Here is a 26,187-nt window from a genome sequence, read left to right as displayed (position 1 = left end):
AATCATCAGTTATAAAAGCATCTTAAAAATGTTTTTCCCACAACTATCTCTACTATAGTTTGTATATACGGTAAGGAATACAAAGGAATTAGCCACCATAAAATATTTCGTTTTTATCAATTAGTATAAATTAATAAGCTTTATTCAGATTTTCCATAGTTTTTGAACTTGTCAGCTTAAACCACATAACTTAACAATGAAACCAATACGCACAGATTAACAGACTGAATTACACTTACAAATAATTCGTCACAAACACTTCTTACGTCTTTGAAACAAACCGTTTAACAACTTCAAACCAAAAGTGGGAACAGGGAATCGGATATTGTATAAGTAGTAATAAAGTATCATCTATGAGCCACACCAAAACGAGGTTCAATGAAATGTGAATAGTAGACAGCTTTTTCTTGGACTCACAAAAATCCATCTTCCACATAAACTGATTGTCTGCTCCTTAAGCCGTTTTGCACTTACAGTATAAAAGCTTTAACTCTATCTGTTCTTTGTTGGTCTTTTGCCTGACTATATCCGTCCGTCCTATCGCCCTATCGTCCGATTAGATTAGTCGTTAAGTTGCCTAGAAGGCGAGGGTGGAGGTCGGAGTCGCGTTACATTTTGCAATTGGCTAGCTAGCTACAGTATAAATAAGTTTTACTATTAGACCTTTACAAAGTATTGCAACAAACTTTCCTTCCTTCTCTCAATATACAAAACAAGCTACAAATAGTATAACGTGTTCTTTAAGTTTAAAGCAGACTTAAGAGAGCATGGTTAGCTTTAACGTCTCGACTTGTTATCAAAAAATTGCCGTAAAAAAGTCTACAACTAGAGTGAGCAGGGGCGGACGCAGAAAAAAATTTTGGGGGGTCCGGTCGAAAAATTTTTTCGTTTGGGGGGTCCGGTCAATAAAATTTTTAGTTTATATGGTTGAAAGGCCGTGTGCTGTAAGGGAATTTGAAAAGTCTGCGATTTTGGGGGGGGTCCGGACCCCCAAACACCCCCCCTGCGTCCGCCCCTGAGAGTGAGTATGCACTGATTAGGTGAATAGATGGTATCTGACGTTATCTAGAATACGCTTCAATGGCTACAAATATTGTTCAAAAATAGGTTTCCTCTGGGCGCGAGTGATTGGATCTGTGTGTTCGAAAGGGGACTTGTAAACGGGTGCTCTATCAAAAAGGACTTGATTATCTCTTAGTTTGTGCTGCCGCCGCTTGTCCTGCTTAGCTTTAGTTGACGGTTCGGGTGGGTGGTGGGCATAGGTGGCCTTTGTTCGGTAAGATTCGGCTTATCCGAGGGACTTTTGACATAACTGATTCATGTATTTTCCGTACGTAAAATATAAATTACTAAAAACAATTCATAAACCGAGTTCTCCTGATTTGCCTTGCTATGGTACCAAATACTGCGTCTGCTACTTCTGCCAAGGTTCTTGTTGGTCTTGTTCTTCAATCTGGTTCAGTTTTACACGCTAAACACTTAACATAAACATAATGAATATCATCGTAGTACACCTAATCAGTAGTTATTTGACTTTGCGCTGGTGCAGACTAGAACTACTGCTGTCCGGGTTGAAGATGGCATCGTTGTTGGATAACACGCCGCCCTCCTTGAAGAATCCGTCCTTAAACCCTCCGTTGGCATGCCCGTTGCTCTTCACGTACTCGTCCTCCATCACGGGCTGCAAAGAGAACACAAAAGCTCGGTGAGATCGGGTTCGGACTCCGCTCTGCGTCGGCACGTGTCGGCACAAGCGAACATGTGTACTTTTCTAATGGGCGGCAGATTGGGATTGCGACTCGGACTCGGACTTGGACTCGAAATCGGACTGGGACTGCGACTGGGACTGGGCTTGGGCTTGGGCCTTCGCATCCGGCTTCACATGTGCGCGCTAATTGAAACGTCCCCCGCCTGAGTCGAGAGTTCGCAAGTGCTGTTTGCCCAACTCAGCTAGTTAGAATTTTAAGTTGATCAACAAAATTATGATGACACAACTGCCCACACCGGCTCGACTCTCCTCTTCCGCCGCTTTGAGTCTAGTCGAGTCGGGCAGAGTCGAGTAGGCAGGGTCTTGAGGCGTTCAGGTAAATATGTGCGCACGGCCACGACTAATGGCCCACGAGGGCTGAATCTAGTGCCCCCGAATGCGCCAAATGCGAATGCTTACCATGCATGCCCCCGTATTGCTGCCGTTGGTTAGCAGTGCGTCGCCCTCTCCGAGGTGCTTGGAGTGACCGTTGGAGTGCAGGCCGTTGGCCTGGCCATTGGCCTTGACAGCCTGGCGGCGACGGCGGGCTGCATTCAGGTACTTGGCCTTGTAGAAGTCGGAGAACAGGAACAGGAACATGACGCCGTGCAGCCCGATCCAGACCATGAATCCCTTGGGGTAGTCGCACTCGCGGAACAGCAGCTGGAACTGGTGTGTGAAGATGGCCACGAATTGCACCTGCAGGACGAGCGAAAGACTTTGTTAGATGGCCGACCGGACCGCCTGAGAGGAGCACTTCGCCTTACCATTTGGAAGGTGGTCAGGTACTTCTTCCACCAGATGTACTTCTGGTACCTCGGGCCCATCGCGGCGATCATGTAGTAGAAGTACATCACGATGTGCACGAACGAGTTGAGGAGGGCGAAGAAGGTGCTGTGGCCGCCTGCGATTGGAATTGGATTAGGATTAGGCCGTGAGCTCGCGAGTGCGCTGAACGCGACGACTATACGCACCTGGAGCAAACTTGAGACCCATCCAGACCGAGAAGGGCATGCAGCCGTGGTGGATGACGTGCAGTGTGGAGACGTGCTCGTTCTTCTTCCGCAGAATGAAGAAGAGGGTGTCGAAGAACTCGGTGAACTTTGATATGTAGTACCACCAGCAGATGTTGACCATCTAGACGTTGGAATAGCAGAGTTTAGTTTACTGTCTCAGGAAGGTCCTGGCGGCGACCGGCGACCTTACCCGCATGGCCAAGCCACTGGTGCTGTAGTCGACAGGCTGGCACTTGAAGCTGTAGTGGCCCCACCATCCGCTCATTAAGTACTGCAAGAATCAGAACACGGGATTGTAGTTAGGAGTACAGGCTACAGGATTCGGGAGGAGCCACTTACCTCGTAGAATATCCACGCGCTGAATATGGTCTGTATCGCGTTGTAGACGACCAACACCGTCCGCAGCTCCATCGGCTTCCGCTTGGCCATCAGCCTCGGTCCCAAGGACTTGCTGAAGTAGGCGTAGAATATGCACATCGCCAGGGTGGGCAGTGGCGAGGACAGCAGGAAGAAGCCGTTGACGCGGGGATCTGGAAAGAGGAAAGAGGGACGCCGTCAGAGGGGCTCAGACCCGACTCGCTGGTGGTCACCTTACCGCTCTTGTTGTCCATGAGGTCCCGGTACCACTCCTGGGCTTCTTGCAGTAGGATGGCCATTGTGATGTCGCTTCCGCTTGACGTCTCTGTGATGCTAGCAACGGGCTCGGTCCAGACTGTGTTTGTAAGGCAACTGAAATGGGAACCGGACAATGGGGTTGTTGACTAAAAGGTATACATGTTCGGGGAGTGAAGGTCACTGACAGACAGCCTGCGAGCTGTGTTTAATTCACAGCCAACTGACGACCCGGCTGGGTACATTTCCTATGGGTAATAGCTCCGAACTTGACGCCAACCACGGAACGAGGAGCTTGTGCACATGCACCAGTGCCCAGTGTGGCCAATATGCTAAGCACACGGCACACGGCAGGGTAATTGCCAATGCATTAGAGGCAAAAACACATTTAAAAGCGAGATTCATGCAATTAACAATCCGCCCGTTAATCAACACTTCAGATCAGGAAATTATAGACAGGCACGTCGGCCCAGCGGAGGCGGTGGGTAATGAGGGCGTGACTTGGCCACTTGCACAATGCGCACTGCTATTCGCTGGCCGGTAGCAATTAAGATGCCGCTAACTGGACAGGGACTGCACTTTGTACCCGCGACCGGGTTCCAGATTCCAGCACAGTGGGATGGGATCCGATCCGATCGGATCCGATCGTGGGTTCAGGGAGTTCAAGCACTCCGTCGGCGAGGCAGTGACTGGTTTTCGCCACACTGTCTTATGAATATCAATTGGTTTGCGGGCATCGAACGACATCCAGCGAAAGCAGATTCTGGGGTTCGCGGTTTCGCTTTTTTCGAAACCGGCAGTGATGGGAAAGGTACAATTTAGCTTTCAGCTGAGTTAGGTAAAAACCTAGAACCTCAATGTTTGAAGGTGTAACCCAGTGTCCCGTCTTTATGGGAACCTAACTCATGGTTTTTAAGTGATTACTAAATCAATCCAGCGTAGCTACCGAATCTCGAAGCTTCCAAGCCCGAAGTTTCAATTATGCAACTCAAAGTCGACTTAACTGAAACTTTTTCGGTGCCAAAACGTTGGTTCGCGGTAAAGAGGATCGATTGTAAACGAACTGGTTGTTCGAGTTCAATGTTTTTGGTTATGCCTTAATCATTACAATTTAAAAAAAAAGTCGTTTTTTACTATCGTGTTCTTGAAAACATTGATAAATAAAAATGAAAAAAAAAAAAACTGTTGCAATGAGTAATCAAGACAATAAGTTGGTTATTTTTGTTCTTAAGAACTCGCGACTGATTTTGTAGACAAAAATGGTCATATCCCTTACCAGAATTTCGAAGAATTCGAAGTACCTAACCATGAGAACAGTCCCCGTCCAGACACAACTTCCGAGACACCGCCCCTCACTGTCATTAAAGGCGTTTGAACGGGCGAGTTGCGGCCAATTCAGGTTGCTTTTGAATGTCATGAACAATAAACTGGCCATGGCGATGGCGATGGTGATGGTGATGGCGATGACGATGCCGATGGACACGTAAGAGTTGAGCAACTGGCTCAATAACCGTTGACAAAAATGTGCCGCTTTATGGCCGCGGCCGTTGCCTCAGCGAGCGCGAAATTCGCGGCTGTCGCAACCGGAGAGTGTTGTTGCTGGCTCTTCGGTTTGCTGTGTGGGTCAGTGGCACGCTTTCCGAGTCGGCCTCGCCCGGAGGCACAGCATCCGCGGGGGAGCGGCGCCGGCGACGGGGGCCAACTTGCGATTTCGCTGTTTGATTTGCATAAATTATGAAACGCTCGCGATGACGCTTCCGCCGAGGGATGGGCCACCAGATAGCAGATACCAGACACCAGACCAGACCAGCACCTACCTCGAAATGGGAGGCGGCGCCCCGGGTTATGTAAGCGACTTGCCGCCGCCGGCGGGGCAGAGGGCCAGAGCACAGGAGATGCAAGCCACGGGGAAGCACAAATCGGAACGGCAAACAAGGCGGCACCTGTGCTCGAGCACACGCCCAGCCCAAGAGTCGCCGGGCCTTGCGCCGAGCAAACAGCCGCCTGTTGCTCTTCCGGCCCAAAGCACCAGCTCCCGCAACAAACGCCCTGCCCTGAAGGCCATGCCCCGCTTTACACAACCCTGCCTGCAATGGGGGTTGGGTGCTATTTGCTATTTGTGGGTGTTGGGCGTTGGGTGTTGGATGTTGGGGGGTTGGTGCTGGGTGCTCGGCTCGCACGCTATTGTTTACACGGCTCTGCAGTGGCTTGCATTTTCGAAATCAATTAGAGCGGCTACGCCCCCGAGGCAGCGCAACAAGCTGCAACAGCGGGCAAAAATGGCGGAGACGGCGGAGGTTGCTGATTTTATCGCCGCTCACAACAGGCTGTTATGTCTGTGTGGGTGGATTGCCGGCGATGACCGGGTCCTCTTTGGCCATCGACCACGGAGCAAACCTAATTAGGTGGAAAATCGATGCGCAAGGGTCCTCGGGTGACGCATCCCCCCCGGCTGATAAGCGATACATGAGTCACGGCCCGAGTGCTAATCTGCGGCGAGATAGAAGCCAAGTTGCACGAGGGGTGATAATTACGGCCGGCAATCGACCGGACCGCTGGCCCCTTATCAGCGCCAGAAAGCCCGTTTGGGCCTGATCCGGCGTTCGGTTCGATCGGCTAATTGGATTCGGCGATAAGCCGGCCAAAGCACTTCCGACCGCCCAATCTGATTCAGCCTGAGTAGTCAGCTTTGGTGGGAGTCCCGTCACGTTCCGGGCGATTATACAATGCGGTTGGCCAAGACCGAAGTCCACTGGCTTTGGCCACGCACCTGCCCCCCTTTGCGCCAATACCCCACTGTCCGCCCCCTTTAGTGTTTATTTGTTTTGGTTGCGATTAGAGCTTCGTCGCTATTCCAGCCAGCACTTTGCGCTCGTTATCTAATCGCAGTCACAGTAACAGTAACAGTCAGAGTAACAGCAAAAGTAACAGTAAGAGTAACAGTAAGAGTAAGAGTAACAGTAAGAGTCACTCGCAAGGCCACGCACACTCACTTGGTCACTCAGCATGGGCTGTGATTGCCTTCTTGGCTAATCGCTCGCTTGACAGCTCGTTGGGAGTCCGATCGGAAGGTTTGTCCACGCGATGCTCCGCCTCGCACGCCTTTAAGCCAACTGACGGCCGCTCGGATGTGCGTCTGAACCTTATCAGGCGGCGGTGGCGACAACCGTCAACAGCGGAGCGTCGCCGACTCGACGAAGTCGAATCGATCAGTGCGCGCACGAGTAAAACGATTATGCGGCTTAACTGTGAATCACGCCAAGTACCTCCGGGCAGTATCGAGTATCAAGTATCGGGTCGGGTGTCGGGTGCCGGGTATAGAGTGTATAGGGTATAGGGTGTTGGCTTTTCGCTCTTGGGGCGTTGGGTACGCAGTATCAGTGTGCACGGTTCACTTCGGGAAGGGCTTATCACCGTCGCAATGTGGAGGCGGCGCGAGAGTGGTCGGGAGCCCAGAGGCAGACAAGCCGCTACGTGAACCGTTGGCCAGCGAGCCAGAAATACAACTGACGCGCCGCTCCGCAGCGCAGCCCCGATCAAAGATGGCCTGGCCGTCTTCGCCTCGGCTCATGTTGGTGCCCGCCGAGTCGAGCTTACAGTGCAAATTATGTGTGTGTGCACAGCACCGGCCAGGAAACTAGCACCATGCACCGTCGAAAAAGCAGAGTGCCCCCCGAAAAAAAGTTGAAAGACGGGACATCGAGAGACGCATACATAATTAGCAAGAACCCTAATCTCAGTCTACCAGATGCACACTAGCTGGCTGCATTTTATAAAGGGCACTGATTCTTTAATCTGTCCATTAAAATGTTTTACATTTTAACCACGAGAGATTTTACAAAATTAACGATCCAACGCGACCAAAGAGAAAAACCAAATTTTTCAATCCAACTTAAAAATATAAATACCTTAATGTGGGTCATCATATTCGGTTGGCAATAAGACTGTCATTAATCAAACCAAAAACCCAATCAAAAATAGTCGAAATGCTTTGATCCGTACGAATTTTGTAGGATCGTTTGATAATAGCTACATAAGCTTTTAATTGCAACTCTATTATCTAGGTTAACTAATGCTCGCAATATATTGATTTGCGAAAGCGAAACGCCGTTGCAAACAAAATGAAAAACTTGCTGCTGCTCACACAAAAACCTTTTAACGCCGTTTTTCCACAGTTCCGAAATCTGATTGAATCATTTAAAAAAAAACGGAAGCTTTTGGGGTTGCCATATCGTTTCACTACAAACAAATGACATTGCATTTCGTGGCAGGGTCCTGGTTTTTTACCCATCGCTGTATGTGAATGGAGGCGGAGAGAACGGGAGAAAACCTCGCAGGGAGATTGAAGCGTGATTTTCTGTTGTCTGTTTTCCGTTTTCTTCCACTCTGCTTTTCTGCTTTCCGTGGCAAGTCGCCATCTTCTGCGGCAACAGTTGGCTGGCTGATGTAACAGCGATTGACGCGACAGCTCGTTGGCCATTTCCATCCATGCACTGGATTTGGCTTGCTGGCTAGCTGGCCAGTTGGCTGTGGGCCATTAGAGCGCCGCCAAACCACTTTCGCTTTCCGCTGCCGCCGCTTCTGCACCACCGGTTGACGGGGGCTGAGCGGGAGTGGGAGTGCTGGTGGGCCACCCTTGTGGAGGGGTTGCCAGACGCCCGGCAGACACCTCGCCCACCTCACGGACGGGGGTGCGTCGCTTGCGAAACTGTGCCACATGCAACAAGTGCTCGGAAATCCCCGACCAGCCGACCAGCCGAACGGAAAACGGGAATCGAGAAAAAGCCCGATCGATGCACCGCAGGTGAGGAACAAACGGGAATGGGAATGGGAGAACGGCTCGCAGTCGAGAAACCGTTACCTGCATGCTCGAGGCCTAATTTCTGGACTGGTCAGTCAAGCAGCCAGTCTGCCCCGAAACTTGGCCAACTGGAAATACGTTTTCGTATTCTCCGCGCTCGCTACTTTCTTTTCATTCGATTTCTGTTCTCTCGCAAGTAAATGCAAATGTGACCCTTTGTCGGCCATCGGCTCCCCACCAGCACCAGCTCAAGACCGCTTTGGGGGCGTAAAGTGGGCGGGGCCATGGAGGTTTGCTATTTGCCGGCTCTCGAAATCGAAATCTGTCAGGTTCAATGTCCAGCACGTGTCGCTCGAGTGGTCTTCTGTTTACAATATGCAGCTTTGAACAAAGTAATTAGTGACATAAAGGCAGAAAGGTAAAGGTCATAGTTAGACTTTTCGAAGTGATGAAGCGATTCTCAAGGTACAAGGTACAAGGTATAGAGAGTCCACTGTTTACTGGCTAACAATTACCAGCAGTAGATTACCAATAAATCTGTAAGTCCAACGCTTTCTACACCTATGAATATTTCGGTGCGAAAGAGTATATGTAAATAAATAAAGTGGCCCGAAATGCAAACATATTATTTTAATCGGGTCAAAGTCAGATACTGGTATTGACGGTCTTGCGGATTGCGGTGAAATTACAGCAATCATCGCTCAAAAACAACGCAAATTAACTGGCTTACAAAACGGAAATAGCAACACGTAGTCCCAAATGGATTTCATGGTCAAGTTGCGCAGCCACTAAAGACGCTCTGACATATCTACGATCGTATCGGAGGAGTCGGCGCAACTTTGCAGATCCCCCGACCCGAGAGTGTCTCTATATGTGTGACCTATGTAGACCCACCTGATTAGCGTCCGATTACGCTGATTGCATGGGTAAACGATGAGCCATGCCCACGAATACCTCCCACATTACGACTCGTAGCAGAGGAACGCGGACCCACAAAATTTGTACAAAATTTTGAATTTATGAATGAGTACGAATGAGAAGGGCACACGACTGTATACAGTCGAGTCCCGATAATTCGAAATGGCAAGGGGATCACTTTTTCTACGAATTAGACGGGAATTCGATATATCGAGATTTTTTTCAAGGGAACAGAATTTTTTACGAATTATCGCGATTTTCGATTTAGCGGGGTACGAATTATCGAGATTCGACTGTACCTCCGTGTAAGTTTTCGGACACGCTTGTGTACACATTTCGGGGAGATTATAGCGAGTCATGAAAGATTCGACCAATAACTGTTGCCTTGTCGTTATTACTACCGCCTATGCTTTTATATTTAGGTATTATATTACCATATGTAATGTTACGATATAAATTAGCGCTGAGTATTGTATTTCTGCTCTCTTTAAGACACTCAAACAAGCCAACAACTGTTCATGTGAATTTATAATGATTTACTTTAATTTACTCTAACTGATCTTGCGATGTTTAAGTTTGCTGTTGTTTAGTTCCAGAGTATAGGATCTGACTTTATCGCATTTCACTTGTGGTGCCAATTAAATACTCGGCTTTTGGTGCTAATTAACAATTCCTTAGATAACTGGAAATATTTCCTTCTTACCACTACGCACTACGCACTAGTGTTCACAGAAAAAAGATCAAGTTGTGTTTAATAGGACCAGGTTTATGGGAATTATATTTTGATTGTTTTGAAATGATATGTTTCAAAATTAAATGTATATAATTTTCGCCAAAACGGGTCCAATTTTCGACCACAGTTTTTTTTTCTCTGTAGGCTTATAAAAACGAAAATAAAACAAGATGTAAATATTATCGAAGTGCGTTCGCTTATCGAACGGCAAAAACTGCCGAAGCTGTTTTCAGGCCAAATTGTAGTGGGGATATTTGGAATTCCGATCTCACCGAGAGGCAAATAAAGGCGGCGGCCCTCGATCACTTGGATCGGTTCGGATCGCCAGAAGCAGGGTCGGAAATGTGGGAACGAAAGCGCAAGTGAACAACAGACCGCTCCCATCCCACCTGACTCCAGCAGATCAGGCCCCCGATTTATGTGCACATGTAATTTGTTTGTTTGGTCTCTCGGCGGGAAGGTCAAACCCGATTCAACTGTATCGGACCAACTTGCTGGCGCTTTTGTGGAAAGTTTCACTCGCGGCCGCGCACTTAATAATATTAGGTATGTGCATAAATAACTACATATGGATGTATGTGCATGGTTCCGAATGCAAAGGTGTTGTTTTTTGCTATTTCGTTTCTGGCGCCTCTGCCTTCAGCATTCTAAGTGGCGAAACCATTAAAACAGAGAGTAACGCTTACATAATACTGGCGCAGTAAGTTTCCAAAAAAAAATTGAAAACCCGACTGGATTACGGCGAAGACAATGAAAGTAAAAAACCCAAAGACCCACAAAACATACTCTTGTGTACACACAAATATAAGGGAGGAGCTCCAAAGGGGGGAAAAAATTAATGTGCGAAATGTATGGACTCCGTCAAAGTCGAAAGAAACGAAAAAGAAAGCTCAATTCGACAGGCCGAAGATTTAATACACTTGCGGCCCACGTTGTACGCAGTATGCAATACCACCTTTTATTTCCTACCAAGAACCGATGTCTTACCGTTAAAATGCACCACAATATACAGTAGAATCCTGTTATAACGACTCCGCTTATAGTGTCCGTCCGGGTATTGCGACGAAAACTCGATGGCTTGATTGGTCCCCAGACAGACTTATACACTTATATCCTTTTGCTTAGTGCGTCTTCCGGGTATAACGACGAAAACTCGTCGGTCCCTTGAAAGTCGCTATAAGCGGATTCTACTGTAATCGTATAATGGGTAGCTGGTGTATTGACCAGCGGTCTACTTAGTTCTGACTCTATAATGCGACCCGCGGATGCCCACTGTCTTATTAGGGGCGCTGCAGGTATTTCAAAGTAGGGTACTACGCTTCATTGTTAATTTATGTAAATCAATTGGGTGATTTCAATACCCTTGCAGAGTGTATTATAGTTTCAGTCAGAAGTGATGTGGGGTTAAAACAAGAAAGGAAGCTAGCTTCGGCAAGCCGAAGCTTATATACCCTTGCCGTCATCAAATACGATTTTTCTATTCAATTTTCATATTTTCGACTATTGTTCATATGTCAGCTATATGATATAGTCGTCCGATTTTGATAAAATTTAATTCAAAACTCAAGAGTCTTTAGAAAACTCTATATTCCAAAAATCATGATTGTCTGATGAAAAACAACGATGTTATCAATTTATTTCCTTTAATTCTATAAAGATTATAAAAGATATAGATTTAGATTTTTCGATCTTTTCTATAGCAGCAATGTGATATAGTTGTCCGATTCTTTTTTTCAAAGATAGTTAAAGAAACCGATGTTGTAAAAATTTTGCTCTTGGAATAAAAAAAAAATTAATCCGAAATTCAATTGTCGTCAGAAAACGCCATCTGGAAGAAATCAAGTCGATCTGGTTAAAAAAAACGCCGCAAGAATTTTTTATTTCATTCTCTCGTATATGAGCTATCCGATATAGTCAACCGATCCGGCCCGTTCCGACTTATATACTGCGTGCAATAACTACACAACTTTTGGGAAAGTTTCAGATAGATAGCTCTAAAACTAAGGGACTAGTTTACATAGAAACAGACAGAAGGACAGACGGACAGGCCTACAAAAGTACAGTATAATCCTGTTATAACGACTCCGCTTATAGTGTCCGTCCGGGTATTGCGACGAAATCTCGATGCCTTGATTGGTCCCCAGACAGACTCATACACTTATATCCTTTTGCTTAGTGCGCCTTCCGGGTATAATGACGAAAACTCGTCGGTCCCTTGAAAGTCGCTATAAGCGGATTCTACTGTATTTCGATTCAGATGGTGATGCTGATCAAGAATATATGTATATACTTTATGGGGTCTGAGGTGCCTCCTTCACTGCGTTGCAAACTTCTGACTGAAATCATAATACCCTTTTGCTCTGCAAGGGTATAAAAAGTCGAAGGTGATATACCCGTGCAAATAGAATTGATTAAATACTGTGGTATAAAGTAAGACACTTGGGAGCATCAAAAAATAGTGCGGGTATTTCTAAGTAGTACTACGCTTCACTGTTTATTTATGTTAATCATTGGGGTGTTTTTAACACCCTTGCAGAGTGTATTACAATTTCAGTCAGAAGTGATGTGGGGTTAAAAAAGTCGAAAGTGATATATACCCGTGCAAATAGAATTGATTAAATATTATGGTATAAAGTAAGACACTTGGGAGCATCACAAAATAGTGCTTGTTTAATTGCCATTGTTCCCCAGATTCTATTGTTTTGGAGAGGATGACGGACATTGTCACGACTGTAAATGCTAATTAAAAATATCTAACCTTTATAAGGTCAAACTATTGCGTTCTTAGAACAATACTAAGGGGTAAAAATCCGGCTGGGAGGATTTGGCCTTTACACAAGGGAAAAAATAACGATTTAATTTAAAAAGTGTTCCAAGAAAATAGATAAATCAGCGATTGCTTCTTTTGACGGAAAACCCGCCAAAATCACATCACTACTATGAAATGGCTTCGCGGCTAACGGCATCTTCAAATCGCAGCAACAGGTGGTGAGGCTAGTTCTCTTGACTTTGATGCTGTGTCCCTGTCTGTCTGTGTTCCCATCAAATGCTTGCGGTCAATCAAGTGACTTCCAACTATGTAGTATGATTTGCGGGTCTGGGAATATCCAATATAGGGCGCGATCGGGCCCAAACCAGAGTCTCAGCGGCCCAAAGAATTCCCGAGCTGATTGTTCTTTTCTGGTGTGGCAAACCGGTTACAGAACTTTCGGCATAATAACAGTGCCCAAAAGTGCTTATTAAGCATGCGCTGCTAAAACATATATTAGCGAGCCATGTTATCCATATAGCTAAATTCTCTTGGACTTTGGACGCTTCGAAAAAAAATTTCTTTTTGGTCCGATAAATATGCGTTCGCTGTGGGTGTGACCGTGTGACCGACACAAGCAGCAGATATATGTATCTTCTCTCTTTCGGCAACTTCTGAGAGAATCGGAGCACGGCGGTAGATGTGCGGGCTCGGTCACAATCTTGAAATCTGCGGGTTGCGGGCAGCCCCACTCACCCTTCCGTTTAAAGGCGAGAAGTAAATTCGGCTTTGATTTGTTTTCCCAGCAATCGAAATACTCAGAGTGTTTACTTTGCTCGTAGCCAGTCGCGCCAGCCAAAAGCCTACAATTACGTATGGCCAGGGGGCCAAGGTGCAAAGTGATCAATTAGCACTTTAAAACTGCACATTTGCCACACATTTGCATAGACGAAAGCCCTTGACTCTACAAGCAGCTCTGGGTTCTGTTTTGCGACCATCGGCCAGCGTTAATTGATGTCACGACACACTCCGGAGATGGAAAATGTGAATGTGATCGAAGTATTTAGCGCTCTAGCGTGCTGACCCTACAAAAACTGAAAAATGCGACTGCGGCGCATTTCTGTACGTTTCCGCATTGGCTGGACAGGTGAAACCTTCTTGATTGGCGGACCTATGCGACACCACCGCACTCCAAATTAAACAATGCTAAAAAAACTAAAAGAAAAATAAAACTACATCGAACTGACTTTACCGACTACGGCGTTATAAATTTCCAGCCAAAGTTTTGGTAGCTTTGGTAGACCAAAAAACCGAAATTGATTCAAAAAATGCATGCGACTTTAAACCCGCTTCTTTTCTAAACATCACAATCTTAGGAATATATTTCAGCCATTTTTGAATGTGTAAAATTAAATTTATTCACTGTAAACACAACGTAGACTATTTCAAGAAAATTAAAATTTTTAATCTAAGCTCAGTATTACGTCAAAATCTACATTTATTTTCGTACCCTAAAACGACATTAGACAAATTCTAATTTTTTGGAACGCTGAATTTTAGTTTTCAGATTTTAAATAACCTTTTCTCACTCCACAACACGATGCTCAGATTAAAAACAACCATTTTTAACTCGAATTTAAGTGACTTGACGGAATATCCTGATTTCGAATACAACTATCTACACACATATATTTTTTACAGAGTCAAAAAACTTTTAGCTGGTAAATACTCTTAAAGAAGTGCAGAGTACCCCATATATCTCGCAATAGTTGTCCTTTCAAGATAGCGACCCCTCTTGCATAGGCAGCGCCGGCCCTGCTCTCTCTTACGCCGCCGGACACGTGGAGCTCTCGGGAGCTCTGGCTCCCTTTTGCCTCCCTTAGTTGGCTGTTGCTTCCGCGGCAGCTTCTCTTCGGCACCGCCTTTTTTAATTAAGTCCACCGCTGCTGCATGATGACTAATATCGCCGAGCCGGAGGTGTAGCAGCTGGAAAAGGCCCTCTCGGGTAGTGCTCACCTGCGTTTTCGGGGAGGGCGGCAGTTGGATCAGGAATTCCTGGTGCACACACGCACACGTGCACGCTAGAAACACACGCACTCGCGAGAGAGAACACAAGCGTAGTGGGGCCCGCGCTTTTGGGAACCGAAGAACCGACTAGTTTTGGGGCTTGGGCTTCGATACTCTGCCGCTGGATGCGGTGGCAACGGAGAACAGCAACGACAACAAAAGGCAATGTTTTCACTCTAAATTAGCTCGCACACACACGCATCGCGTCGAATCTTACAGCACAAAAACTATATCCGACAACAAAACGCCTCGGCCTCCACCATGCAGAAACTAGTTAAAAATCAGTAGAAAAAACTACGTTTGCTTCCTAAAAAAATATATTTATATCGTAATACTTTTAGTCAACTAGCCATATTTTGGGTTTTTTTTATGGGAAACGACAACGCGAGTGAAATCGTGCAATAACAAAGAGCGCGATTGCTAGTTGCTTAAATAGATTTCTCTCTCCCGGGTTCGATTGGGTTTGACGCAACGCCGGTGCCGTTTGTTCGAGCCCCGTGGATGGTTGGTAACAACTAGGGATGTAAAAAGTATACCGATGTATCGATATTTTTTGTATTTATATTTATGCACTTATTATTATTGCGATACATCAAAATATGACAGTATTTTTCTCGTCATTGCGTTCCTCAAGTTGCTAAGTAATACTATATGTACGTTTTTTCAAGTTGTTAACCGATTATCAGAGAGAGTTGATAGACCGCAAAGTGAATATGCGAACGCCCTTCGAACGACGCGCTTCGATGTTTGATAGAGCCCGGCAGATGATTGGTTGCAACTAAGGGTTGCGTCGCGGCCACTGCTGGCTCAGGGATGGTATGAGTCCGTGGTAATTTTTACGACTTGGACTCAATCCCGATAACAGTGGTGCTGCCGCCAAGCTACGTACTATCGAAATTAACTCAAAACACAATTTGCAAACACAAGAAATGTGAACTGCGTTTTCCAAAAAACCTTATATGTACAAATTAAACAAATGAGTAACTGAACAATAGTTTAAACATTTAATTAAGCAAAACATTAACTTAACTAACAAAACATTACGGTGCATAGATGTTTCGTTTACAGCATAGCACCCCCTTGCGTCCGCCCCTGGCTAAACAACATTGAAACTATGACGATACGCTATGACAACTACATAGATGATATGGTTGCGCGATGTTTTCGAATTAATTTCGAAATTCAAGAGTCGTTAGAAATCTTTATAATCAAAGAATCATGATTGTCTGATGAAAAACAACGAAGTTATCATATTATTTCCGTTAATTCTATATAGATTTTTCGATTATTCTATGGCAACTATATGATATATGTACGTATTTGTCCGATTTTTATGAAATTTTGTTCTTAATTCAAGAGTAATTAAATACATACTTCATATTCTAAAAATCATGACATGACGTTATAATTTTTTTTACCATTATTTATATATATGTATGTATATTTTTATTCTTCCTATGGCAGATATGAGATACAGTTATCCGATTTCAATAAAATTTAATTCGAATTTCGATAATAGGTAAAAACACGATCTGGATGATGAAAAACAACGGCGTGATAAAAATCTGACATAGTCGATCAGCCGATCAGGCCTCTTCCGACTTATGTACTGCGAGCAATAACTATACAACTTTTGGTAAAGTTTCAGACGGTGGTGCTGATCAAGAATGTATATGCTTTATGGGGTTGAGGTGCCTCCTTCACTGCGTTTCAAACTCCTAACTGAAAATATAATAAGGATACAAAATGGTATCGGGTATAAAAATGGTATCGGGCGTCCTGCAAAAAGAAGCAAAGTCAACTTTTGATAGTATTTAGTTATCCTCGCAACATTTTATTGGATTTTGTAATCAATTTTGGTGCCTGAAATTAAAATTGTTTTGAGGCTTAATGAGTTATTTTTACAAGCTCTTCTTGTGCCGGTGGTCCAGCAGGTGGAGCGCTGGACTCCGGTCCGGAAGGCCCGGGTTCGAATCCCAGGCTCCCCGAGAAAAAGAAACTGTCTCTTTTTCCAAATCTCCATCATTTCTATGCTCTATCGCTCACTTAACAATAGTAACAAATTTCGGCTCCCCGGACCCGCACACCCCCCTTGTCCAAGTTACTATGGACACAGCAATAGAACTTTCGTCACTCCTAGATGGCGCCAGGTGGAAACCCACCGCTAGGATAAGTCGCTACTGGCTTATCACCGGTACGATCGAAAATCAATGATAAATGAATCCTCTACAAAAATTGTAGGGGCTCTATGCTCCCGGGTGGAGTTAAAGAATGTATTTGTATTTTTTTCTTGTGCAACGATGGGCTGGCTACTCCTTGACTTCCTGCTGTCTCGCATCTAGTAAAGGGCAGTTTTAATAGTGGCGGAGAAGAGAAAAGCCTGCTTTGAAGGGAACGCCACAGTCTCGTTTGGATCGACTCCACAATATATTCGACATGGATGCGGAGAACTTGGAGTTGGGCAGGGACGACACCGACTCGGACCAGTCGGAGTCGGTCAGCGTGGGCTCGATGAGCTACAAGGAGGACGTGGACCCGCAGTTTAAGCTCGAGGCCGATAAGGCGATCTGCATCATGCCGCCGCGGCCGGGCACGGCTACGATGAACTACCAGGAGCTGGTCATTCCGCGGAGCCAGCTGACAGACGTGTGCTATCCCATACGGGAAGCGCAACGCTGGCTGACCCTGGTGGACAAGCTGGGCAAGCAGCACCGCTTCCCGCTGCCCACGATCCTGCCGAAGGTCATTCAGACGCGCTTCGTGCCGCGCCGCCACCTGCCCAAGGACGTCGAGGTGGACCGCCGACGGCGGCAGTACCAGAAGATCGACCTGCTGGCCGAGCTGGCCCGCGCGGGCCTCTCCGACGACGTGCTGCAGCCCACGGAGGAGCAGTACGACGTGCTCTCCGAGTTCGCCTTCCCGCACAAGTTCCCGCTGAGCTACTTCGACGACAGCAACTTCGACATCAACTCGCCGGCGGCCTGGTTCGAGCTGGGCGTGGTGGGCGAGGCCCACTACCCGCTGCCCGCCCGGGCCTACCTGCCCGTCAACCGCAGCCTGCTCAACTGCCGCTGGGGCCTGGCGGCGGTCACCGCCCACGACGCCGGCTCCGACCGCTGGACGCTGCTCTCGCTGGAGGACGGCTGCACCTACTCGGTGCCGAAGCTGCAGTTCATGTTCCTGGCCGAGGACCCGCACCGCTACGTGCGCCGCCTGCAGGCCGCCGTCCACGAGCGGCACAAGGGCGAGCAGCTGATGCTGATGGAGCTGATCGTCGACTGTGTGCTGCACGAGGACATCGAGTCCACGGTCTTCTACAGCTTCAAGCCCATCGAGGCGGCCCTGCAGGCGGCGCGCGTCTCCGAGCAGTGCAAGCGCCGGCTGCGCTCCGAGGTGAACCTGGTGTTCGAGCGGCTGATGGCCCTTTACGAGTTGGAGCAGTTCATCCTGAAGATGCCGAAGGAGTTCCCGCAGTTCCGCAACATCAGCCTCAAGGAGTTCCTGCCGCGCTCCTTCGCCGTCGAGGTCTCCGGCCAGGAGCGGCGCGAGCTGCAGGAGCTGGGCATCACGATGCAGGAGAAGCGGCGCGACTTCCTCCGGGCCAGCCTCTTCTATTGCGGCGGCGGCGTGGAGGCCATGGGCGGGGTGGCCGCCGAGTGCCAGTACATCGAGACGCTCTCGGTGTTCGTGTGCACCTTCAGCAAGCCGCTCTCCCTCGCCGAGTTCCTGCAGGCCCAGGAGGCGCACAGCGACAACGTGGCCACCTTCCTCAAGGTCTACTGGCCCCAGAAGCTGACCTCGGTGATCACGGTGGTGCTGCGCGCCCTCGGCAAGGGCTGGCTGGACATCGGACTGAACAACTGGACGGTGTACCTCATGTGCAAGATATCGCGCTTCGTGCTGCAGGTGCGCTTCCGCATGCAGGAGTCCATGGAGGTGCTGCTCGAGGGCTCGCTGCGCAACTTCGCGCGCTTCGTGTGCGACCCGTGCCTGCAGTTCCTGGGGCTGCGGCCCGCCTACCGCTGGACCAGCAACTACATCGACACCGAGTTCCCCTACCACCGGCCCGTGTTCGCCATGACCCTGGGCATCAACGAGGACCGGCGCGTCTTCTACTCCACCGACCCGGACGAGTTCAAGCCGAACCTGGTGGATATCTTCAAGCGCGGCCTGGAGAAGACGTCCGGGGTGCGCTGCATCGACGCGTCCGTGATGGGCGCCCTTAAGTTCGCGCCCAACCTGTACATCCTGACCGTGGAGCTGATCGAGGAGAGCTTCCTGCGCGAGGACGCCCTAATGAACGAGTGCTACACGAAGGCTGTGCTGCCGCTGCGGGCCTACGCGCGCCTCTACGAGCGCTTCATCGACTTCTACCTGCTGAACGTGAACGCGTACATGCAGGCGTACGCGCAGGCGCACAAGCCCTCCTCGGAGGTCAAGCACGACATCCTGGAGCACAAGCGGCTGAAGGAGGAGGTGCGCGAGATCCTGCCCGCCTTCATCACGATCGGGCCCTTCTACATCAACGTGGACACGTTGAAGCAGTTCATGATCCGAAAGCGCATCGACATCGTGCGGCGCATCTTCGAGTACTACGTGGACCGCATGTACGAGACGAACGAATTGCTGCTCGACCGCTGCCTGGAGGTGTTCCGCCACATCGCCGAGCGGCCCATCAGCATCGAGCACCTGTACGATATCCGCGACTTCGCGGCCACCGTTCCGGACGTGGTGGACGCGCTGCGGGCCGACATCCAGGTGATGTGGCTGGAGTACGACCTGCTGGACAGCTTCTTCTACAACTTGAGCGACCACCAGTTCGCCATGAAGTGGAACGTGTACGCCTGGCCGCACCAGATCCTGATGCGGCTGTCCACGCTCAAGGACGAGCAGAAGGTGGACATCGAGGAGTTCCTGCGGCAGCACGCCAGCGAGTGCCAGGCCTTCGAGGAGCGGCTCGAGTCGCTGAACGACGAGGTGCAGGCCTACTCGCTGGCCTTCAATCCCAACCGCGCCCAGGAGACCTCGGTGGACATCAAGAAGACGTGGGCGCTTATCAAGGAGCTCGAGAAGGTCAGCCAGACGCTGCAGTTCCGGCAGGAGCTCTTCGAGCTTGAGCCTCTCTCCGTGGAGTTCCTGGAGAGCATCATCGACAGCTTCACGCCGTACAAGAACCTGTGGTACGCCTGCGCAAACTTCCTGAAGCTCGAGGACGCCACCGAGGGCAACCCGATCGCCCAGCTGGACCTGGAGGAAGTGTGGAGCAGCCTGAGCAAGCTGCGCGACGAGCTGAACGAGTCCATTGCCGTGTTCAGCGAGAAGGTCGAGATCATGGATGTGGCGAAGACGTTCATCGGGAAGATCGACGAGTTCGTCCCGGTCTACAACAGCATCAGGGACCTGCGCAACGAGAACTGGATGTACATCCACTGGCAGGAGCTCAGCGCGGTGACCGGCCAGGAGATCAAGTACTCGGTGGCCATGAACTACCAGTACCTCATCCGCAAGGGCATCCTGGACTTCCTGCCCGAGGTGCACGCCATCTCGGAGAAGGCCAACAACGAGGCCGAGGAGATCCGTCGCGCCATAGAAGAGGAGGAGCGCCGCAAGCAGGCCGAGCAGGACGCCCTTCTCCTGCGCAAGCAGCTGCGCAAGTGCCGCAGGGACATACTTTAGTTCGACACTTGTTGCTAAACACTTCAACTTGCAATCGTTTCCTTGCATAACACAACCCCTTTCCTGTTTTCCATTAAAATCTGCCTTCAGTCGTATAAATACGACTCAGTCAATCTCAAGTTCAATGTTCTCACAGTGAATCAAGGTTTTTTGATTTTTATTTCTGTAAGTGAAAATAGTATGCAAAGTTTTTTAATATGCCGAGTGGAAAAATGCATAACTTTTCTTTTAACTGGATCGTATTTGTAGCCTCTATATAGCTTGCTGATTTTTTTGTTAATTCCTGAACATCAATTACATATCCGTATCAGGTGACTGGATCCTAGAAGCCTGGATTAGAAATGGTGTTTCCGATGCTAAATCAATAATTTCGGCATTTCCAGTTTCAATTGCAATTGCATTTTGATATTTTTCTGATTTAATATGTCTTATTTTTACTGATTCAGTGAAAATCGGATGCTTGCAGATTATCGTTTAAGGCTTCCGTTGAGTATTTAAACAACATCTAAGCTATGTCAATTTTTCTATATATATTTTCTATGTCAAAGTTTCTATATTTTCGACAATTGTTCATATGATAGCTATGATATGATATGATATAGTCGTGCGATTTTTATGAAATATATTTTAAAATTCAATAGTTATTAGAAAACTATGCATGTCTGCTAATTTTCGATTTAAAGGTAGTTTAAAAAGTCGATTTTCCAAAAATCATACTTTTGGGATAAAAAACAGCAAACCATTTGTTGCCGTTATTTATATTATTACTTCTTTTTTACGGTTATTTTCTATATTGGAGCATTTTATGGGCCTTTTCTATATTAGGGCATTTTATGGGCTTGTTTTTTCCGAAAAATATTGTTACGCGTTTTAGGCCGCTTGCGCGATTTCGGTTGTCATTTTTCTTGCCGGACTTTCTTTTGGCCTTCTGGATCTGAAGCTTGAATCACGTAAGTGGACACTCTGCGCTTTCTCGCTGTTTCAAGCTTTCCGTAACCAAGGCCTAAGCCAATACGAATGTTACCTACGTAATTCGTTCCTCGAACCAACATACCCTCCTGGGGCCCTGGTTAAAAATATCGTTCTTTTTCTATTTTCGGCACTACCGGGATAATCCAAACCACAAAGCTGGCCGGAAACCGTAAATTCCCTAAAAAAAAGGAAAAACTCATCCATTTGGATGAAAACTGTGGCCGTTCAGCCTTGACCTCCAACCTTAGATGGCGCTCTCCTGCCACAGACTTTTCACCAACGACTACTAGGTGGCGTTATACTTCTACGCTCCCCAAGTTAAAACGCCGCCTGGCGTTAAATATAGAATCTGGACTCCGATAAATTCTGTGGCACATCTCAAAAGTAGAATTTCATCATTAATATTCCCAATCTTTAAATTTATGTTTCTCAAAACTTGTGAGATTTACCAGGAAGAATAAGCGGGGAAATTATAAGTTCTTGGAAAACGACTGAACACATCGATCGTATCAACTGAAGAGCAAATGTTATCCTTTTCTACCTTTTCGCCAAATTGATGTTGATATATGTATATTAAACAAAAATTTTTATCTAAATGCGTCGATTTAAATTAGAAAACTAATTTTAAGAAAATTGAATGGATCATGATTCTTTGGACGCATCAGTAGAAAAAATCATATCTGTAAAAACGCCACATTTGCGAAGGCGCACAGCAAGTGATTTTTTTTTTTTGAAACTTTTGGACAAATTAACAGTGTTGGACCCAATGGCAAAACCATCGTTCGCCGACCTTAAGGCCAAGCCCTGAACCCAAGGTGTATCACCAAAATTATTAAAAATGGAGCAGAAACAATTATGGTTTGGAGTGCGTTTTCCTGGTATGACGTTGGCAAAATAGTCCAAATCAATGGCCTAATAGATCGGTTTCTGTACTTAGACAGCCTGCAGAAGCAAATGGAACGAATTGTGTTCGAAAATGCACCAATTTTGTTGACGTTTATGCACTACAACGGTCCAAAGCATACTGCTTAAGACAATAGGAAATAATCGGCAAAAAGCCCGACCAGAAGTCCAACCAGCTCGGAGATCTATCTCCAGCTTCACATGTCGAAAGCTGGTGGGAGACATAAACCGTAGGTGTGAAAAGGTAGTATGCAATAAAGGATTCAGCACCAAATTTAAAAAAAAAATACACCATAAACTGATTTTTGTAAACTGCAAACGCGGCAAATAATCGATAATGAAAGGCCACATTGTAGCTGCTTTTTGGTAGTTTCGATAACAATCGTGAACGCTAACCTCAGACACAAGCCATGGATTTCACGGTGGATGAAAAAATCTTGCAGGGATGGAAAGATATCGACTTTCATGTTTAAAACATCGATGCCTCGACGTTGCCATCGATGTTTCTGCTGCTTCGCTCTTTAGTAAAACTTAACCGGACCAAATATAAAACCAACCATGGCGGACGACACCAACGAGGACAGCTGGCTGTACGGCACCTCTAACCCGGACTCGACGACCGGTGAGCTGGGCAATGGCGGGGACGCGCTGGCGGCGGAGCAAGAGGCTGCAGCGGAGGCCCAGGCACTAGCCGCTGTCGTTGCCGGCGAAAAGCCGGGCTCTTCGGTTGGAGCAGATCCCGTTGGGGACTCGCCCCGGTATCCCAAAGAGGAGGTGCCCGAGTATTCAGAGTTCGACGACCCGGCTCAAGAGATGGAGGAGGACGAGGAGGCTTTGCCCGACACCACCGACAGCAGAAGCCGAAGAGACCGCGACAGAGACAGAGATAGGGAGCGGGATCGGTTTGCAGATCGAGCCGATGCCCGCTCCTCCCCGGATGCAGAAGATGACGAGATGGCCGACGCAAATAGCTCCAGGCGAGAGAGGAACGGCTCGGGGTCTGACGAGGACGACGACGACGACTCGGATGACGACATCAACGTGGTCATCGGGGACATTAAGCAGGCACCCAGCACCTACAACATAAAGCAGCGGCCAAACCTGCTGGCCGGAGGGACTGGCGCCACCGGGGACAAGGCCAAGCCGGCTGGCCAGGCGGGCAAGTTCAGCATTGAGGACTTCGAGGGTGCCGGCACTATCAACGGCGTAGCCGTGCACGAGTTCAGCATCGACTCGTTGGAGGAGAAGCCGTGGCGCAAGCCGGGAGCCGACATCACGGACTACTTCAACTACGGTTTCAATGAGGAGACGTGGCGCGCATACTGCGAACGGCAGAAGCGTTTCCGGGTGGCGGAGAGCGGCGTGGGCCTAGCCAGTCTCACGCAGAACGTAAGCCAGAACACCCCCATTGGCATCCTCACGGACGGCGGCATGGGCATGGGCCCACCCGGAATGCACAGCATCCAGTCAATGGTGGGCATAGGCGGGGAAGGCGGAATGCAGATGCCGCCGCCAGGGATGCCGCCACCCATGATGCAGCACCAGTCGCGCTCCGGAATGGGACTCATGCAGCGTCCCCCAAGGCCCATCTCAACCACGGGCGGAGAACGGGGCGGCGACCGCGAGAGGGGCGTCAAGGAGAACGCCATTCAGGTGATGACCGCCGAGTGCCGGGAGTACTCTCGCGGCGGCCTTGGACCTATGCCGCCGAACTTCCCCCTGCCCGGGGCCTCCGAGGAGCCCTTCTTCCACGAGCCGGAACCCTTCGACTACGGCTATGAGCCCACTCAGGAGTCGCAGTGGGGCAGTGACAATGCCGGGTGGGTGCCTAGCGGGATCAAGGAACTTACTCCCGGCCACGCTCACATGCAACAGCCGCCACCTGGGATGCCGCCTCCTGGGATGAGCGTGCCTCCGCCACAGATGGGCGGCCCGCCACCCAATTTGCGCGGCATGATGCCGCCCAACATGCGCATGCCACCGAATATGAGTGAGTTTTGGACAAAGAGCTTGCAATATCTTCGAGTCGTCTTATCCGTGTATTTTTTTGCAGACATGGGGCCTCCGCCAGGAATGATGATGGGGGGTAATGGACCGCCACAGATGCGAATGGGAATGGCGCCGCCACAGAGGATGAACATGGGAGGTAAGAGCAAGTCAAATAAAACAAAATAAGTTATACGTTATAAAAAATATAATGAATATCTATCTATCTCTTCGCGTCGTAAAAAATACTTCACTAATTTCTTCTTTCTTTGCAACATTTACTTAAATTTGTTGTATGTTCAAATTTAAAAACTTTATTACCTATTACTTTATGTATAAGACGTTGAAATTCTTAACTTAAATGTTGCGTCCTTTCTACATTAGATCGTGGCAGCTATGAGGATGATCGTGAGCGTAGAAGGCGGGAAAAGGATAAGCTCCTAAAAAAAGATCAGGTAAAGGAAAATTTTAATCAGAATCGACGTAATTACCAACAAATTGGTTTTAGCTACGAAAGGACTTCTTGGACATGCTGCGGGAGCGCCATGACATCGAGAGGCACACGAGGTGGTACGACATCAAGAAGAAGTTTGAGACAGATCCGAGGTACCGGGCGCTGGACTCATCCTATCGAGAGGAGTACTTCGAAGACTACTTGCACCTGCTGAAGGAGGAGAAGCGAAAGGAACGCGACCTTAAGGAGCGAGAGCGGCACCGCGACAAGGAGCGATCGCGTGACAAGGACAAGGAGAAGGAGAAAGACAAGGATAAAGAGAAAGATAAGGATAAGGAAAAGGACAAAGAAAAGGATAAGGACAAGGATAAGGATAAAGAGAGCTCGCGCCGAGAGCGCTCCCGATCCCGCGAAAAGTCCAGCCGTCGCAAGTCCAAGTCCCGCGAGAAAGATCGAAGTGAACGAAGTAGTAAGGGCAGCAGCAGCAGCAGTACCGCCGCCTCCTCCAGTCGGAGTGAGAAAAAGAAATCGCACCGCAAGGACAAAGAGGAGGAGGAATAGCATTTGTTAAGGTACTATATGGAAGACGATCGAGAAGCAACTCCCTGAGCTGTCCACCATACAAATTAAAAATAAACAAACCGAAATACACGAACATTTTCTAAATACATTAAATAAAAGAAATTCCAGAAGTAAATGAGGGGCGATTGTTGAGAGATACAAAGAGGCGGAATGAAGATAAATACACTTATTTTTTGTAAGAACGCTATATTGTATTATTTATGTATTTTGGTTTCAGTATATTGTATCTTGCCTAATAGGCTTGGAGTTTTACATCATTACAGTCTGAAGCACTGTTGCCAACTCTACATCTTTTTACGTAGATCTTCGTACTTTATATACCTGGGAGTAGCGTGTATAGTAAGAGGTTGATTTCTGAAGCTTAATCTTTTACTACCGTCAAATGCTGAAAAACTTGTGTATATCCATCACAACTTACCGCTGATGAATTTAATATCGTAATTTGATAATAAATGAAAGTTTTGATTAATGTGATGTTTTTTTTTCTATTAATATTATTCGGCCGATTACTGAATATCAAAAAAAGTGGCCGAATACCGAATAGTAGCCGAATATTCGTGGTATCTCTAATATATGTAAATATCTATATAAACAGATCATTTACTGGTAATGAATAAATAGATGATTGTATATTTGCATGTAAAGTTTGGCTTATTTGCCACGAGATTCTGGTAGACCTATAAATTCATAGAGTTTTTGTTTGCTCACAGTAATTTATTTTTAAATTTGTTGTTTGTCTGCTGTCTACTACTTTTAGTGTAATATAAATTGTCGTTTTATTTTCTTTTACCTACCCTACTCTCTTAATTTCACTCAGAAAAAAGTACATATGTAGATCTACGTATTTTCTATATGGCAATTTCACATTTCTACATAATTTTCTTTATCTGACCTACCGATTTTTGAAAATCCGTGTTGGCAACACTAGTCTGAAGTATGGTAAGGAGTAAAGGAGACACTTCCGATGCGGC

The 26,187-nt window shown here is 47.5% G+C and overlaps 3 protein-coding genes across 3 annotated transcripts; 2 read left to right on the top strand and 1 right to left on the bottom strand.

Moving 5' to 3' along the window:
• Positions 1 to 120: 120 nt before the first annotated feature.
• Positions 121 to 15,108, bottom strand: LOC108098517 (elongation of very long chain fatty acids protein). The gene is made up of 8 exons (XM_017201482.2): positions 14,593 to 15,108; positions 3,359 to 3,492; positions 3,103 to 3,293; positions 2,954 to 3,034; positions 2,722 to 2,884; positions 2,515 to 2,651; positions 2,168 to 2,446; positions 121 to 1,681 (listed from the first exon to the last, which is right to left on the bottom strand). The coding sequence occupies exons 2-8, from the start codon at positions 3,417 to 3,419 to the stop codon at positions 1,526 to 1,528; spliced, it is 1,068 nt and encodes a 355-aa protein (XP_017056971.1). The 5' UTR covers positions 3,420 to 3,492; positions 14,593 to 15,108; the 3' UTR covers positions 121 to 1,525.
• A 1,886-nt stretch (positions 15,109 to 16,994) lies between these two features.
• On the top strand, positions 16,995 to 20,459 carry LOC108098631 (dynein axonemal heavy chain 1). The gene has a single exon (XM_017201706.2). It carries the CDS (start codon positions 17,080 to 17,082, stop codon positions 20,317 to 20,319), a length of 3,240 nt encoding a protein of 1,079 aa, XP_017057195.1. The 5' UTR covers positions 16,995 to 17,079; the 3' UTR covers positions 20,320 to 20,459.
• A 2,202-nt stretch (positions 20,460 to 22,661) lies between these two features.
• LOC108098626 (pre-mRNA 3'-end-processing factor FIP1) lies at positions 22,662 to 25,398 on the top strand. The gene is made up of 4 exons (XM_017201699.2): positions 22,662 to 24,184; positions 24,248 to 24,340; positions 24,565 to 24,635; positions 24,689 to 25,398. Exons 1-4 carry the CDS (start codon positions 22,753 to 22,755, stop codon positions 25,193 to 25,195), a joined length of 2,103 nt encoding a protein of 700 aa, XP_017057188.1. The 5' UTR covers positions 22,662 to 22,752; the 3' UTR covers positions 25,196 to 25,398.
• Positions 25,399 to 26,187: the final 789 nt, after the last annotated feature.

The sequence above is a fragment of the Drosophila ficusphila genome, unplaced genomic scaffold (assembly GCF_018152265.1).
Source record: "Drosophila ficusphila isolate 14025-0441.05 unplaced genomic scaffold, ASM1815226v1 contig_791, whole genome shotgun sequence".
Taxonomy (NCBI): domain Eukaryota; kingdom Metazoa; phylum Arthropoda; class Insecta; order Diptera; family Drosophilidae; genus Drosophila; species Drosophila ficusphila.
The sequence above is the reverse complement of the archived record's forward strand: the minus strand, read 5'-3'. Positions and strand labels throughout refer to the sequence as shown.